This window comes from Aythya fuligula, chromosome 14, assembly GCF_009819795.1.
Source record: "Aythya fuligula isolate bAytFul2 chromosome 14, bAytFul2.pri, whole genome shotgun sequence".
In the NCBI taxonomy this organism is placed as follows: domain Eukaryota; kingdom Metazoa; phylum Chordata; class Aves; order Anseriformes; family Anatidae; genus Aythya; species Aythya fuligula.
In genome coordinates, this window is record NC_045572.1 from 13838326 (window position 1) to 13854751 (window position 16426).

The window sequence follows — 16426 nt, forward strand, 5'->3', positions numbered from 1 at the left end:
TTTTCATTTCTCTCTTATTTCAGGTGGTGATGATGACATGGATTTTGATATTGAGAAGAGTACAGGTAGTATGGTTATTGCAAGAGCCCTTGATGCAAGGAAAAAGTCAAGCTATAACCTGACAGTAGAAGTCACCGACGGGTCCACTACCATCAAAACTCAGGTAATCCTTTCTGCTTTAGTAGAAACCCATCAAGAATGAGTGTATGCCAAAGGGAATCTTCCTTCTGATTCCACTGATAAGGTGCCAGGTACAAGAATCTCATTACACCATGATCTATCATTACACAGTGACACAAGTCTTGCACAAGTCCCAGACTAAGATTTTTTTTATGTTGTTGGAAACACAAACAGTCTAGGAAAGCCGTGTCCTTTCCTGCTGATATATAGGGACACAGCTACACCACTGGCCAAGCTGGGATGGCAGCACACACTCAGCCCTCAGCTCGCTCTCAGCTGCTCAGACCAAATTACAGCATGGCTGGAACAACATACTAAGATGTAAGGTAAATGTGTGTGCAGCTAGGTCATGCTTGGGTCTGTGGGACCACAGCCTGGGACTCGCTGCCTTGTAAACCCAGCGCAGACACAACTTCAGGAGGTGAGGTCAGGTCCTGCCCTGTGCTGCTCCAGCACATGGAGCACTAACAGCATAACAGCTCGGAGCTGCCTGGGGCTGAGCGGGGCAAACGCAGAGGTGCTGTGTCCTCGGAGCTGCCACATGAAAACAAGAGCAGGTGAAAGGAGGCACATTGCTCTCAGGCATGTCCCTGAGCCCCCGTTCCTGTGGCTGCTGAGGTTCACGTATCTTTAGCTACCCTCAGGAGGGGTGTTCAGGGCTTGATCTTTCACCAACCGTTCTCTCCATAACTAAGATGCAGCCAGAAATGCAGCCCTCCCTACCGAGGAAGGCCTAGATCATGAGTCACCCACCAGTGACGCTTATCGTGGGAAATTGGCTGGGGAGGTTTGTGGGGGATGATGAATGAGGAGCGCTTCTGTTCCTGTGAAACGCACTGCTAATGGAGAGCTATCTCAATTATCTTCAGGTATTGCTCCAAATAAACAAACAAAGCCCTGCCTTGCCTGGTGTGCATTCCCTGCCACCTTGCATCTCATCCCCAAGTTTATTTTGGCACTCAAGGCCCCTGGCAGATGTCAGGAAACCTGCTGGTGCAAAACACCCATGGCATGTTCAGGTTTGTTAAAGGAAACAAATTACTACCCTTGCCTGGGACTTCCTCAGATGCAGTCAACAAGTCAGTATGGGGGTGAGGGACAGTCAGGGTGTGAGACCAAACAGAAGAAACTAGGTGACTTTGCAACTAGGGCCCAGACAGGCCATTCTCAGAGCTTTGCTCTCAAAGGGGAAGATTTGTCTAAAAAGTGCAGATTGTGAACTTTTATTTTGCATTGCTTCTCCACGCACATGAAGAAGGCACAGCAGGGGTTCCCAGTCACCATGGTCCAAGTGTTGGAGAGGCTGTGATGGTTACAGGGCTCAGAACACTGTCCCACCCAAGAGGGAATAGGAGATGAGATTTTGCATGGCTCCATAAATCATGGCTCTCAAGGCTCTGCTGCCTTCACTGTGCTGTCTCCCCAACAGGCCTTTATCCACGTGATTGACATCAACCAGCACCGTCCCCAGTTCCTGGAGAGCCATTACGAGGTGAGGATACCTGAAGATACCCCCTCGGGGAGGGAAATCCTTCAAGTCAGCGCAACAGACAAGGACAAAGGCAAGGGGCTCATCTACACCATTCATGGCAGCGTGGACCCCAAAAGCACAAGACTTTTCCAGCTGGATCCTAGCAGCGGGGTCCTCACAACAGCAGAAGGCTTCAGTTCCCAGCCCATGCCACAACACACCCTGACAGTGATGGTGAGTCCTAGCCAAACCCTGCCAAATCCCTCAGCTTCACCAGGATATACGGGTTGGTGAAAAAATTCAGACTGGTTCAAGTCTTTGAAGGAGAATTTGCCTAGAGTGACAGGGAAGAGGAAAGCAGGGTGTTAAATTTTACTATATAAATCTAATTAACAACATAACCGTGAAATGCACCCTTCACCCAGCTACTTTCATCAGACAGCCACTGGCTTCTTGTAACAGGAACACAGATAATTGTTAACTTTTGTTTTCAACTCCATGGTTGTGCTTTGGCTCTGAAACTTGCAGGAGGGGCTGGTATCGATGAAACCCATCAGCCTCTGTAAGGGTCCTGACAAAATAGTGGGAGCCCAGTGCACAGAAGACTGCCTGCTCCCTAAGTGTGACCGTACCTGCTCTTCCTCCCTGTCATGCAGGTACGGGACCAGGAGGTGCCCATCAAGAGGAACTTTGTTCGGGTCATCATCCACGTGGAGAACTGCAACCTTCACCCCCCGCAGTTCAGCACCATCCATTACGAAGCAGAAGTGCTGGACTCGGCAGCGGTGGGCACAGAGGTTATACAAGTCAGAGCGCTCGATCAGGACCAAGGAGCCAATGCCGAAATCCACTACTCTCTTCAGGCAGGTGAGAGCCATGCAGCAAGGCAGTTTGGGCTATGAGCATGCCTCTGCTTCTGTGCTGTAGCTGGTGGGCAGCCAGCTGTCCAGCTTTCTCTGGTTGTTGCAAAAAAAACCAGCAAACTGCGCATTTCTGAGCTGTCATTCCCTTCCTATCCAGAGAAAATCTAGAGCAAGAATGTAATTTCCATGTTATGGAATGTTAGCATCCTTCCTTAAGAAGACAGTTCAGTGTTGTGTCACCGATCTATGGTAAAATATGACCAGGCAAGTCAGAACAACGTAAAATCTGATCTTCCCATCCATCAGAATGGAGTGAGGGATCACTGTCCAGTATTTAGGCAAAACTACTCACTTTGCACAACTTCTGTCATCAATTCCAACAGTTCTACCAAGAAATACATCCTCAGAAAAGGGGAACAGCCTCTCAGCATTAATTGATTGTCTTTTAGGGTCATACAAGCTCAGTGGGCAGGTATTTTATCATTTACTCTAAAGATTAAGACTTAAATACTTGTGGTTGTGCCACACTGCCTATTTAGCAGGCAAATTCTTTGCAGAAGATAAACCATCCGCCACTCCATCTTTCTCACTGCAATTGAGATCAAGGACTGGGGAATTTAATTGCTCCTGAAGTATTGGTAATTATAAGCATGACAGGGCTTGAAGCAACTAGTACCGTCTGTGCTGCCGTGTTCTGCACACAAGGCAGAAGTCTCAAGCACAAGCTCTGACACCACTAAATAAGCTCAAATCAGAAGAGCATTTATTCTCTAATTTACATTTTGATTGATTTAAATGTTAGCCCATAGATCTCAATGAGTTCATTGTTCTTAGAATGAAAATTATTTAGAAATTAATGAAGAAGATTGTTGTCTCTCAATTAAAGAAACAGATGTTAATTAGGTCTGAAATTAGGAGCATCTGTAGAAAAGAGGCACAGAAAGCCTGGAGCAAGAGGGTGTTTTCATTCTTTACTTTGTCATTTTTCTTCTTGCAGGTAATGGGGAAGGTTTCTTCAGCATTGACCCACATTCCGGAATTATTACAGTTGCCCAGAAACTGGACCCATCCAAGCAAGAGAGATTTACACTCATTGTAAAGGCAGAAGACCAAGGATTCCCCCAGCTTAAAGATTCTGCTACGGTGCATGTCCGCATTAGACCCTCTGATCGGACCCCTCCAAAATTTCCAGAGCCCGAATACATCACAGAAATCAGTGAATCCACTTCTGTTGGCTCTCCTCTGATCCAGGTTTCAGCCACAAGCTTGTCACCAGTCAGCTATGAAATAAAAGATGGAAATGGAGATGGAGTGTTTTCCATGAACTATCAGTCAGGCCTTATTTCCACCCAGAAGAGCTTAGATTTCGAGCAGGTGTCTTTTTACCAGTTGAAAGTCCGTGGCACCAACATGGCTGGAGCTTTTATGGACACAATGGTGCTTATCTATGTCATCGATGAGAATGACAATGTGCCCATCTTCGTTAAGCCTGCCTTCACTGGCTGGATCATGGAGAACGCTCCGTCACAAACCATGGTTCTGGATGAGAGCAATGCTCCCCTGGTGACGCACGCAACAGATGCTGACCAAGACTCCAATGCTTTGCTGGTCTATGAGATTTTGGAACCAGAAGCACTGAAATATTTTACAGTAGATCCCAGCACAGGGACCCTTACCAGTCGTGCTGATATAGACTATGAGCTTACCCCAGTTTTCCACTTCAGTGTACACGCACATGACAGTGGAAGTCCCAGTTTATTTGCATCCAAGCCAGCCAAGGTGACAATCCATGTTAAAGATGTGAATGACTCACCTCCAGTCTTTGTCAAAGACACTTACGAGCTTTCTGTCCTGTTACCTGTCCATCCAGGGATGGAGCTTTTGTCAGTGCAGGCAAAAGACGCAGATTCAGAGGTAACCTACAGCATCGTGGAAGGAAACCTTGATAATGCTTTCTATATTCATCCACTCACTGGTCTCATCTCCATTCTCAATGCTACCGGCTTGGGAAGCCACCGTGAACTCACAGTCAGAGCTGGTGATGGCTTATATAAGAGCACTGCTCTGGTTAAACTAAATTTAACTCAAGTACAAGGTTCTAGCTTAAAATTTGATCAGGATATATACACAGCAAGTGTGATGGAGAACTCTACAGATGAAAAGACTCTCACTGTTCTTGGGGTCAAGGGCTATCAGCTAAATGAACCGCTCTTCTACTCACTTTTGAACGGGAAGGAAAGATTCAAAATGATCCAGGCATCTGGAGTACTCCAGACCAAGGGTGTGAAATTTGACCGTGAAACCCAAGACATGCACGAGGTAGCGGTGGAGGTGAAGGACAACAGGAAACCACCGAGAGTGTCCCAAGCCACGGTCAAAGTTTATGTAGAGGATGTCAATGACAATCCACCCCAGTTTGAGAACGTGCCGTACTACACCTCGGTGCAGGATGGCACGGAGCCAGGTGATGTACTCTTTCAGGTATCAGCAACAGATAAAGACATAGGCAATAACGCGGCCATTACCTACTCATTCGCAGAGGACTACAAGTATTTTTGGATCGACCCCTACCTAGGAGACATCTCACTAAAGATGCCCCTTGACTACCAAGCATTGAATAAATACAGCCTCCGAGTCATTGCTAAGGACAAAGGCGAGCCTCCGCTCCTCGCTGAAGAGGAGGTTGTGATCAGCGTGAGGAATAAATCCAACCCTCTGTTCCAAAGTCTGTATTACCGAGTGAAGGTGCCAGAAAACATCCCCCTGTACACCTCTATCCTCCACATACAGGCCCGCAGCCCTGAGGGCTTGCGCCTCATCTACAACATTGTGGAAGAAGACTCCCTGAAGCTGTTCAGCACCGACTTCAAAACCGGTGTCCTTACTGTCACAGGCCAGCTGGACTATGAGCTGGAGACAAAACACACGTTCACTGTTAGAGCCACAGACACAGCACTAGGGTCCTTTTCAGAAGCCAGGGTAGAGGTGGAGGTAGAGGACATTAACGACAACCCGCCGGTGTTTTCTCAGATGATCTACACAGCGTCTGTCTCAGAGAGTATGCCCGCGCATACCCCTGTTATCCAGATCTTTGCTTCTGATAAAGATTCAGGCAGAAACAAAGTTGTCTCCTATCAGATATTGGATGATGGTTCAGATGCTACCAAGTTCTTTAATATAGATGCCAGCACAGGGCAAATAACAACAGCTCAAGCGCTTGATTATGAAAAAAATCAGCAGTTTCGCATGAAAGTGAGAGCTGCAGATCATGGGATGCCTCCACTTAGCAGCGATGCCCTGGTAATTGTGGATGTGATGGACATCAATGACAATCCTCCCGAGTTCAGCCAGCTTCAGTATGAAGCCAAGGTAAGCGAAATGGCTACGTGTGGGCACATTGTGATAAAAGTCCAGGCCCTGGACCCCGACAGCGGAGACACCACCCGACTGGAATATGTGATACTCTCAGGCAACGACAACAGGCATTTCACCATCAACAGCACTTCTGGAATAATATCCATGTTCAACCGCTGCAAAAAGGACTTGGAGTCATCTTACAATCTCAGAGTTTCTGCTTCAGATGGAGTTTTCAAGAGCACGGTGCCAGTGTATATCAACACCACCAATGCCAACAAATACAGCCCCTCTTTTCGGCAGAATGTGTACGAGGCAGAGCTGGCAGAAAATGCTGAGATAGGTACCAAAGTGATTGAGTTGCTGGCTATCGACCCAGACGGTGGCCCGTATGGCACTATAGACTACACCATCATAAATAAACTTGCTGATGAGAAGTTCTCCATAGATAACAAAGGCCATATTACCACGCTGCAAAAACTGGACAGGGAAAACTCCACCGAGAGAGTCATTGCCATTAAAGTCATGGCCAAGGATGGGGGTGGGAAGGTGGCATTCTGCACTGTCAAAATAATCCTTACAGATGAGAATGACAACCCACCTCAGTTCAAAGCATCTGAATACACGCTGTCCATCCAGTCCAACGTAAGCAAGGGCTCCCCCGTCATTCAGGTACTGGCTTATGATGCCGATGAAGGTGCAAATGCAGATGTCATTTACTCCGTTGACTCCGTAGAAGATGTGGCAGAAGACCTTGTTGAGATCAATGCTGCCACTGGGGTGGTTAAGGTGAAAGAGAGCCTTGTTGGTTTAGAAAACAGAGCCTTTAACTTCAAGGTGAAAGCTGAAGATGGCAGGCCCCCTCACTGGAACTCCCTTGTCCCAGTGAACCTTCAAATTGTCCCCAGGGAGGTGACATTGCCAAGGTTTTCTGAGCCCCTTTACACATTCTCAGCCTCTGAGGACCTTCCAGAAGGTTCAGAAATAGGGTCGGTCAAAGCTTTTGCAGAGGATCCCATCATATACAGCCTGGTGAAGGGAACCACCACAGAAAGTAACAAGGACGAGGTGTTCACAATGGATGAACAAACAGGGGCTTTGAAAATCAAAAAGGCAGTGGATCATGAGACCACCAAGTGGTACCAGATTGATGTTATGGCACACTGCTCGCATCAGGAGACTGAGCTGGTCTCCCTGGTCTCCGTGAATATCCAAGTGCAAGACATCAATGACAACAAACCTGTTTTTGAGGCAGATCCCTACAAAGCTTTTGTCATGGAGAACATGCCATCAGGAACCACAGTCATTCAAGTGACAGCTAACGACCAGGACACTGGAAGCGATGGGCAGGTGACCTACAGCTTGGAAGCAGAGTCTGGCAACCTCCGAGGACTCTTCACCATTGATGGAGAGAGTGGATGGATCACCACACTGAAAGAGCTGGACTGTGAAACTCAGGAGACTTATCGTTTTTATGTGGTCGCCACTGACCATGGCAGGAAAGTCCAACTCTCTTCCCAAACCCTGGTGGAGGTGACTGTCTCTGATGAAAATGATAACGCCCCACAGTTCACATCAGACTTCTATAAAGGATCGGTAATTGAGAACGCAGAGCCCGGGCAGGTGGTTGTCACACTGAGCACCATCGATGCAGACATCTCTGAGCAGAACCGGCGGGTCACCTGCTACATTACCGGTGAGTTTGCCTGACTTTGTATCTTCTAAATGGGCAAGAATAATTAGAATTTCATCTCCAAGTGAGGCTTTGATACCTTGTCTTGTAAAATACTGATACAGAAATAGCATTACACTGACAGTCCTATCAGAAATAGTAGAGGAAGCCTGAGCTCTGCCAGGAGCAAGACTCTTTGGTTAACAGAGTCTAGGGTATCCAAAAATCTTTAGAAACTAATTCACAGTACTGTAATTTCATTTATTTACACTTTCCTGTTCACGTCAGTCTTTGTGAGTGTTTTGACTAACAAGAAACACCAAAGATGACTCTTGCATCCCTGCAGCATCAGTTGTGCCAACTAACATTAACCACTGCAGTAAAACAACAAAAAGTTATACTGGAATGTTTGTTGTGCATCTACACAAGTAGAAGCTTGATTTTACAGTACTGTTTGACCCCAAAGGGGTCCTGGAACAGATACTTCAAATTAAAATGTTTGCTCAAACTCAAATGAAGACCCTTCAGGGTCAAAACATTTAACCAAATCATGCTGCAGCCTGTTATCTGTTATAGGAACCATTCAAAACAGGGGAGGAATGCTGGTACTTTCAGTTGGTTTATGGCATGCCTAGGAATTTGCAAGCCTTTGGGAGGAAAGAGGCAATTCATTTCTGTATTAGCGTTTCTGCCGTTTTAAAGGAAGCAGTAACTTCCAATTACTTTAAGCCTGAGAGAATGCACATTTGTGTTAGTGGCGAATACCATATACTCTTGCTGCTTTGTACTTAAAAGTGCAGGTCAAACTTTACACAAAAATACATAAATACAACTGCAGTGTAGTGCTATAGCAGGAGGTGAACGCAGAGCCTGACTTCCCGTGTTCACCTGCGCATTGATTTCAAGCACACTGGAGCAAAATCTGAGGGGGGGCTGGGGTCTCCCAGCATCAGAAGAGTGGCCAGAAGATGTCTCAGTGGCCTCCAGATTCACGACCACAGCACCACTGCACACATAAAGCAGAAAGAGAGTGAATTTAATTTACCTGGCTGCACGAGGCCCTTCAGAGCCTGGCATGAACAAGCCCTGCAGCCAGCTCTCTTCATTGCCTCCCGTTACCCCGTGTGCTCTCTCCTTCTCTCTAATGGCTTGCGTGCAGCAGAGGACGTGAGCTCCTTGCCAGAAGAGAGGGATTCTCCAGGGGCAGCATCTGCCCCTTTTATATCCACCTTGTATAGCACCAGTGGGAGAGACACGAATCCGGTGGACTGGCGAGTCTGCCTGGTCTCGATTTTACCTATGTCTCTCATCATTTTGGTCTTATAGGATGAAAAGTAGCTCCAGGAAGCAGAGCTACATATTAAATGCATCTAAATATTAAAAGGAAATAAAACTATACATGGTATGTAACAATAAAATCCAACCAGTGTCTCCAGGGTATCTGCAATTCTCAGATCCCTTTAGGAACATACACCGAAAAGGCTGACATGTTTTAGGAAAGTGAGAAGATGTGGTTTTGCAGCAATGAATATGCATGTCTGCAGAACATTACAAAGACATTTTTGCAGTTGAGAGCTGTTTCCTCTTTCCATCCCATTCATCTCCACTGTGTAATACTCAGTGCATAACAGAAATGTGCAGGGTATTTTGCAGCTGTGCAGCGAGGTGGACCGACCACTCCCCTCCTGACTGTTGTGATAGCAGTGCCTTTTCCGTGTCACCACTGCCAGTCCTTCAACTCTCCTATAGGACTGGCATGGAATACCCCCATTCCTTACCACTTCTGATTTTCAACGCTCAGTAAATGCCTTTTTTCTTTTTTTTTTCTTCTTGCCTCTTCTTGCCCCTTCTAGAAGGAGACACGCTAGGACAGTTCCAAGTTAACCAAATCGAAGGAGAATGGACAATTTCTTCCAAGAAGCCTCTGGACAGGGAAGATACAGAGAAATATCTCCTCAAGGTTATGGCTTCTGATGGGAAATTTCAGGCTACCACAGAAGTGGAAATTTTTGTTCTGGATATCAATGACAACAGCCCCGAATGCGGCCAGGTAAGACATCTGTCCCGGTACATCTGGGGGCATGGGGGGAATGGCTGGGAAGGAGAGAACACAAGAGCAAGGAAGAAAAGGCAAAAAGAGCACATGTTGAGAGGGTTTGGCTTGTCATTATTCTTCTCACACAATCCTGTTGCTTTGATTATACTTAGCAAATTTAATTAAGGTGCACGTCAAACAAGAACATTAAATCTAGCCTCCAAGCATGTTTGCCAGCAGTAAGTGAGCACCTAAGCATTATGAAGGATAATTCTTGGAGATAAACAATGCCAGGAAGCCTCCTGGGTAGGGGCATGTAAATTACCAAGTTTATATCCTGCTAAGCTGAAAGATTCCCATCAGGAGTGTTGTTACTGCAGAGAGCTGATCGCTGGTATGGATTTACTTGTGGTGAGAAAGGACAGAAGCAGTTGTTTCCCAAAGGAGATTCAAAGGCTTGTGTGAAATGAGCTTACTGGTCCCAGTCCTCACCTCCCACTGGTCCCAGTCCACAACCCAGCAGCTGGCTACCCTCTTCCCAGTGGCATAATGCAAATTACTGACCTTCACGTTCTCCCAGCAGAGACAAGGACTGGGTGCTGAAATGTCCCTATAGCAACCTCAACAGTTCTCTGCCTGGTGTAAGAGGGAGGATAAGAAAAATTAAATCTATTATTTACCACATTCTAATGAAGAAATCCAGGCTTTAAAAGAGTTTCAAGCTGTCATTGAGACCACCTGTTCACAAACAAGATCCACTTTACTAAAACTACCTGGCCCATTCCTAGAGGCAGAGGTGGAGGTTTGCAGCCACTCTTAATTGTCTGCTCCCGAGCTTCACAGCATCATCTGTCAGCCCACGTGTTGAAATTGAATCATACTGGAAACAGGGATGCAACAGTCTCTTCCAGATAGTCATAATTAAAATGATTGCTCTGATATTTATTTGTATTTTTATAAAGCTAAATGGCACTGATTAGGTTAACCATGGGTCGTATTTTCTTCATCTTCAAGCCTCTCTCCAAGTGTTCTGTATCCTTCCCAGGCTGTGGTTTTCACAGTTGGCTGCTGTTCTGGCTAGGGCCATAAAAGTGCCAAACATAACAGGCCTGTCTTCTAGTCTGTGCTCGCATATCCTGACGTTGTGGTCATCTTTCACAACAGCTAGACATTAGGCACGTTGTGCTCTCCTCTGTTTTGCCCTTCTCTTTGAACCTTCTGCTAGCCCATTCCTCCCCGTACAGAGTGAGGTATTTTGGAGATGGTTTAGATACCAATCACACTTGCTGTCTTTGCCAGATATTCTACACTGGGAGAGTCTCTGAAGATGCTCAGCCAGGTCTCTTCATTTTGAAAATATCAGCGACTGACCCTGATGTTGGTAGCAATGCCCAGATCACCTACAGCCTCCACGGCCCCGGTGCAGAGGAATTTCGGCTGGGCCCCCACACAGGTGAGACCTGGATCTGCGAAGGTGTCCTCCTGTCCAGGCAGACACAGTGATCCTTCCAGGGATTACGTGGGGTTTGTCACATAGCAGGAGGCTTGATGCAGTGAGGTTTATAAAGGGGAGTTGAAATAAAAGATTTATGAGCACTTTTATCCCGTGTTGGCCTCCCTTGCATGAGGTTCAGCCTGAGTTGCAGGACTCCCCGTGCCAAGCCCTGCCAGGGCAATGGCTGGCAGAGATCTGAGAACAGCCCTGAGCTGTTGGTGTGGACACATCACCACTATTAACCTGATTACAGCCAGCGTTCAAACTCAGTCCGTTCCTCCCACGGTTTGCTCAGGGCGCAGCCTGCTTGAGCCTCTCCGAGCCCTCCTGGGCTGCGGCTGCGGTTGCAGGAGCCAAGACCACCTCCTGTTCCTTCCCACAGGGGAACTCACCACCTCTGCGCCTCTCGACCGGGAGCAGAAGCCTACCTACCACCTCGTCGCCAAAGCGACTGACGGCGGAGGCCGTTCCTGCCAGGCAGACATCATGCTGAGCGTGGAGGACACGAACGACAACGCGCCCAGGTTCTTCCCCAGCCACTGCGCCGTGGCCGTTTTTGACAACACCACGACAAAGACACCCATCGCTGTGGTTGCTGCCAGGGACCTTGATGAAGGTGAGTCGGGATGGGATTTACTTCTTAGCAGAGTCCATCCTCCATCCTGAATAGAAACCTTTAAAACTTAGGGGAGGGCAGCAGCACTGGGCACAGATGATTGAACCTTGGCAAGACATGCCTGGATCTCATCACTGGCATGTCCTTGGATAGCAAGCTGGCATCATCACTCTTGTGATGCTGTAGGAAGTGCAATATCTGTAGAAAATTGAAGACTTTGAGGAAAAGCTCAGGAACTGTAACTATGATACACAGCACAAATTGTGACGTGCAGTTTGTCTGGGCTCTAAACTGGACAGAAATTGTACCAAAGATGGAGAAAAATAATGAGCGTAATAAGGAGAAAAGGAGCTTTGTGTCTGGAGAGGGTTGATGATATGGATGGAGAGGTCCTTTTGTCTGAAAACAAAAGATTTTCATGTATGTATGTAAGGCTCCTAAGAAAGGATCTTTCAACAAACCTATCCAGCAGACACTCAACTTACAGTGATATAAAAGCAAGATGATATTTTTATGCTTTGGAAGCAGAGATGAAGGAAAATAACGTTTAAATACATGGGGATTAAGACTTAGAAGCACAAGTAAAGCAGACAGGTGATGCTGATGGCTGAAGGTGGCTCGATGTCTGAACCTGCAGGTGGACAGAGACACCTTGGAAGGGGATGTTCATACAGCCTCCATTTTCCCTATAAATATTAGGTCACTTAGGTACCTACATTCCTACTGCATAAAAACCTTTAAACCAGCAGCATTCCTACCCATGCACTAACACAGCTTGTCCCTTATCCTTCCAGGTCCCAACGCCGAGGTGGTCTATTCCCTCTCTGACTCTGCCAATGGACACTTTTCAATTGAGGAAACCACGGGGGTGATCCGGCTGGAAAAGCCCCTGAAGGACTCACAGCACTCCGCCTTTGAGCTGACAGTCTGTGCTACCGACCGGGGCTCCCCAGAGCCCCTCTCTGCTCTCGGCACTGTCACCGTCTCCGTCGTGGATCTAAATGAATATCTGCCTGTTTTCCTGGCCCCTGAATACGTGGCTATGGTACAGGAGGATGTGGCTGTGGGTACGGAGGTCCTCAATTTGTCAGCGTTGACAAGGGACAACACAGAAAACACAGAAATCAAGTATGAAATTGTGAATGGCAATGACCATGGGAAATTTCAGCTCAACTCAAATACAGGTAAGACAGTCTGATGCCTCCTTCTCTGGTTCTTTTCCTTTTGGTTTGCACTTCTGCTCTTCTCTCCTCTGACTTTAATCACTGTAATGTATTGCACTTGCTCTTTTTATGCCTTTCCTCTTTCACCCTCACCCACTTTGCTGATTCTTAAACATTTCTCAGGCTTTCATCCCCCTCTTTTCCCCTTCTGTTTCTCTGAAGGTCTTTTCTTACCACCTTTCACTTCTACCCCTCTCTCTCCCTGTTCTCACATCTGTCTCTCCTTCACCTCTGATCTTCCCAGCCTCTGTTTAACACTCCCCATTATTCTCTTCACATGTGTGTACATGTATGTCAGAGGAAAGGGCTGGGGGAAAAGGAGGGTGTTAGAGTACTCCATTTTCTAAAAGAGCTTCCCCTGATGTCTCCAAGCAGTGAGTCTTGGCCACAGATCTTTTCTGCCCGTATAGAGAGTACAGCATGGGGGTAGGGAGTGCAGTCTTCTACACTAAATTTGTAAGCTAAGCCACTTTAAGTGCGACCTCAATCTTCCTGAAATTAACAGAAAGATTCCTGCTACATGTCTGGGATCTGAGATGGGTCTGTGAGAAAGAGGATTACGTGGAGATTAGGATGGGGAAATTTTTCCACTTCAAAATGCTAGGCAAGGTGATTTCATTTAGAAAGCCTCTCCACTGTGATCTTACAAGGTACCTGCAGCCCAAGCTAACAGGCAGTTTTATTAGGCAGCACTCAGTGAATGTGGCTATTACCAATCCATTAACCACAAGCAGGTGTTGAGACAGGTTTACCAGCCAAATAAAGCACTGCTCTATTTGCACAGTGATCTGATAAGAGCTGTTATCGCGAGGCCAGTGTTAGATCCCTGGAACAAGCACCGGCTGCATCCTCAGTGGCCTTCTGCTCTTGGCTGTAACACCCTCACCCACAGCGCCTTCCTCAGCTTCTGTGTCCTCAAGGCTCCTGCTACTTTTTCCAAAATGATCTTCTCATTAGCATGTACCCCTTAAAAGACAGCAGAGCAGTGTAATTTCCAGGGAATAATTCTGTGGCATTTGCAGTGCAGAACCCAGGAAAACATTGAAGTACAATGTCCCATTGTGTTCTTGTGTCCCTTTCCTTTTTTTTCCTTTAATTTTTTATTTTCTTTCAATGTACGTCTTTATTCCTTGTTCCTCAATCATTTTCTGAGTTCATCAGCCTCCCTTTTCCTTCTATACTACATCCCAAACCTTGGTTACAAATCACAACACCTTGCCATACACCTTTTTCTCCTGTACAGTTCTGCATCTACATCTCACACCTTTTCACCCTGCCTATGACATCAGTGTGTGGTGCTCTGCTACTGCCTTGGTCACAGCCTTTGATAGCATTGTTGGATTCTCATCCTATTTTGTCCCAGATCTCTTCCAATCAAGACTCCTGGAGACCTTCCAGAACGAGAGGTTGTTTCACCTCTTCAGACACCTGATACCAAACACAGGCAGGTTACGGCAGAATCACTTCAATTACAGCTTGTTTTATGTGATGCCATGACTTTCAATATCCTGCTTTAACCAGAAAAGGTCAAAAACAGATCAACAGCACCTTACCAGCTGGCAGTCTTGGCAAGCATCTTGGTAGTCCTGAAGTATTTCAAAAAACCCTCATGTACCATTCATTTAAAGTATCTTCTGTCCTTTTCTGCCCATCTGCCCATGCAGGTGCCTTATACATAAATGGGAGCTTGGACTTCGAAGCGAGTCATGAGTATTACTTATCCATTGAGGGCACAAGGAAGGGCTCAGCTTCTCTAAGTGATGTCACCATGGTGGTGATCAACATTACTGACATTAACGACCATGCACCAGAGTTCATCCAAGACCCCTACTTCGCTGATATCCGGGAGGATGCTGCAGTTGGAGAAATCATCCTCACGGTATGATTATAAAAAAAAAAAGCCACTGTCTTTGCCTCTGCACTATGCATTATTTGTTCTTTCTTTGCACTTTACTCAGCTTTGGACACAGCCAGTTCAGTGGGTTTGTGATATTCAGCACCTAAAATTTAGGCATGACTTTAAAACGGGTGATCGCAAGGACTCCCAGCAGCCCACAGACAGGGCTGACACTTTGCTTCAGAAGGCACCTTTGAATGAAAGCTTGGAAAACCTAAGGAGGGCTCAGGAGCTTTGAGGACCTCCCAAAAGAGCTAAAATGCCTGCCCATAGCCCACACCATTGAGGCCTGAGGAAGGCAGGGGATTCCCTAGTGCAGAATAGAGGAGTCAGGGTATTGCCATGTGGAATCCACTGCCCAGCCTGCGTTACTATAACAAGGATGGTGAGGTCAGGAAAGAAACAAGGAGAAAGCCAATTCTGTAGCTTTGCTTATCTTTTTTTTTTTTTTTCCCAGAGAAACTCATGAATGACACTGATATAAAACACCTTCTTTCCTCCTCATTTAAAGCAAGCTCAAACCAATACCCTTCAATTACAAAGAGGTCACGTCCCTGGAGATTCCCCCATGGCCAGGCCCTTTGGGGCCAGGAGTCCTAGTCGTTTTTTCTTCTGACAGGTGTCAGCTGATGACTTGGATGGAGCAATGAACAACCAGATCACGTATTCAATTGTGGAAGGGAACCCACTGGGACATTTTGCCATTCAGCCCAAAAGCGGGCAGATAAGTATTGCCAAGCATCTGGACAGGGAAGAGGTGAGTTCAAGAAAATGGAAACAGGAAAATTAAAACTGATGTGTCACAGAAGCCCAAGGGAGCACAGTATATTCAGCTGCCTGCTGTTTTCTGAATGATCTCCTGATAATGCCATAAGCAGAGAGCAACTCTTTCATTCATTCAATCATTTCCTAGACCCATAGGTGTAGAAACAGTGGGCTTTGGAGAAGGCAATACAGACTTCAGTGGTCACAGCTCTGTGCTGTGATCTGCTCTACCAGTACTTCAAGCTGTCTGGGTGAGCATCAGCCCCAAAATGGAAACCAATGTGGCTGGTTTATGCCCATATTCATCAGAGCATTACAGAAAATGGATATGGGCAGGAGCTGGAAAGGCCATCTGGACAATCTCTTCCATAAAGCAGTAGCAGCTCAAACCACTGCTGACAGATGTTTGCTCAGCTTGGGCCTCATCCATCTTTGGCAAGTTGTTTCCCTGCTCTGCAGCTACTGTGAGGCTGATTTTTTGCAGCAAGGTGCTGATTTACAGAGGGAGACCACTAGCTGAGGGCAAAGCTATTTAACAAGCTGTAGTAGTAAAAGATGAACATGAAAAAGCCTCCACTCTTGCACTTCTCCAAGTGACCATGAGCTATAAATCCTCCAGATCTCCAGCTACTCCCTGACAGTTCGAGCCACGGATAACGGCCACCCTGCTCAGTCCAGTGATGTCGCCGTGCGTGTCCATGTGTCTGATGTCAATGACAACCCTCCTCGGTTCTTCCAGCTCAACTACAGTGTGGTGGTGCAGGTAAGCTGGGGTGCTGTTCCTTATCCAGCAGCCCTAGGAGCAATATGAGTTCCCCTGGGCCTTGTCTCTTTGCTTCTCTTTCTTCCCTAGCA

The 16426-nt window shown here is 46.7% G+C and overlaps 1 protein-coding gene across 1 annotated transcript in view; it reads left to right on the top strand.

Annotated features, from left to right (window-relative positions):
- Nucleotides 1-16426, top strand: part of FAT2 (FAT atypical cadherin 2) — a 42196-nt gene that overhangs the window by 14701 nt on the left and 11069 nt on the right. The window contains exons 6-16 of the mRNA XM_032196984.1: nucleotides 24-163; nucleotides 1610-1885; nucleotides 2308-2518; nucleotides 3512-7564; nucleotides 9394-9590; nucleotides 10875-11028; nucleotides 11453-11686; nucleotides 12481-12870; nucleotides 14574-14788; nucleotides 15426-15563; nucleotides 16191-16334. Of these exons, the coding sequence (XP_032052875.1) occupies nucleotides 24-163; nucleotides 1610-1885; nucleotides 2308-2518; nucleotides 3512-7564; nucleotides 9394-9590; nucleotides 10875-11028; nucleotides 11453-11686; nucleotides 12481-12870; nucleotides 14574-14788; nucleotides 15426-15563; nucleotides 16191-16334 (6152 nt within the window). The remainder of the gene's footprint in view (nucleotides 1-23; nucleotides 164-1609; nucleotides 1886-2307; nucleotides 2519-3511; nucleotides 7565-9393; nucleotides 9591-10874; nucleotides 11029-11452; nucleotides 11687-12480; nucleotides 12871-14573; nucleotides 14789-15425; nucleotides 15564-16190; nucleotides 16335-16426) is intronic.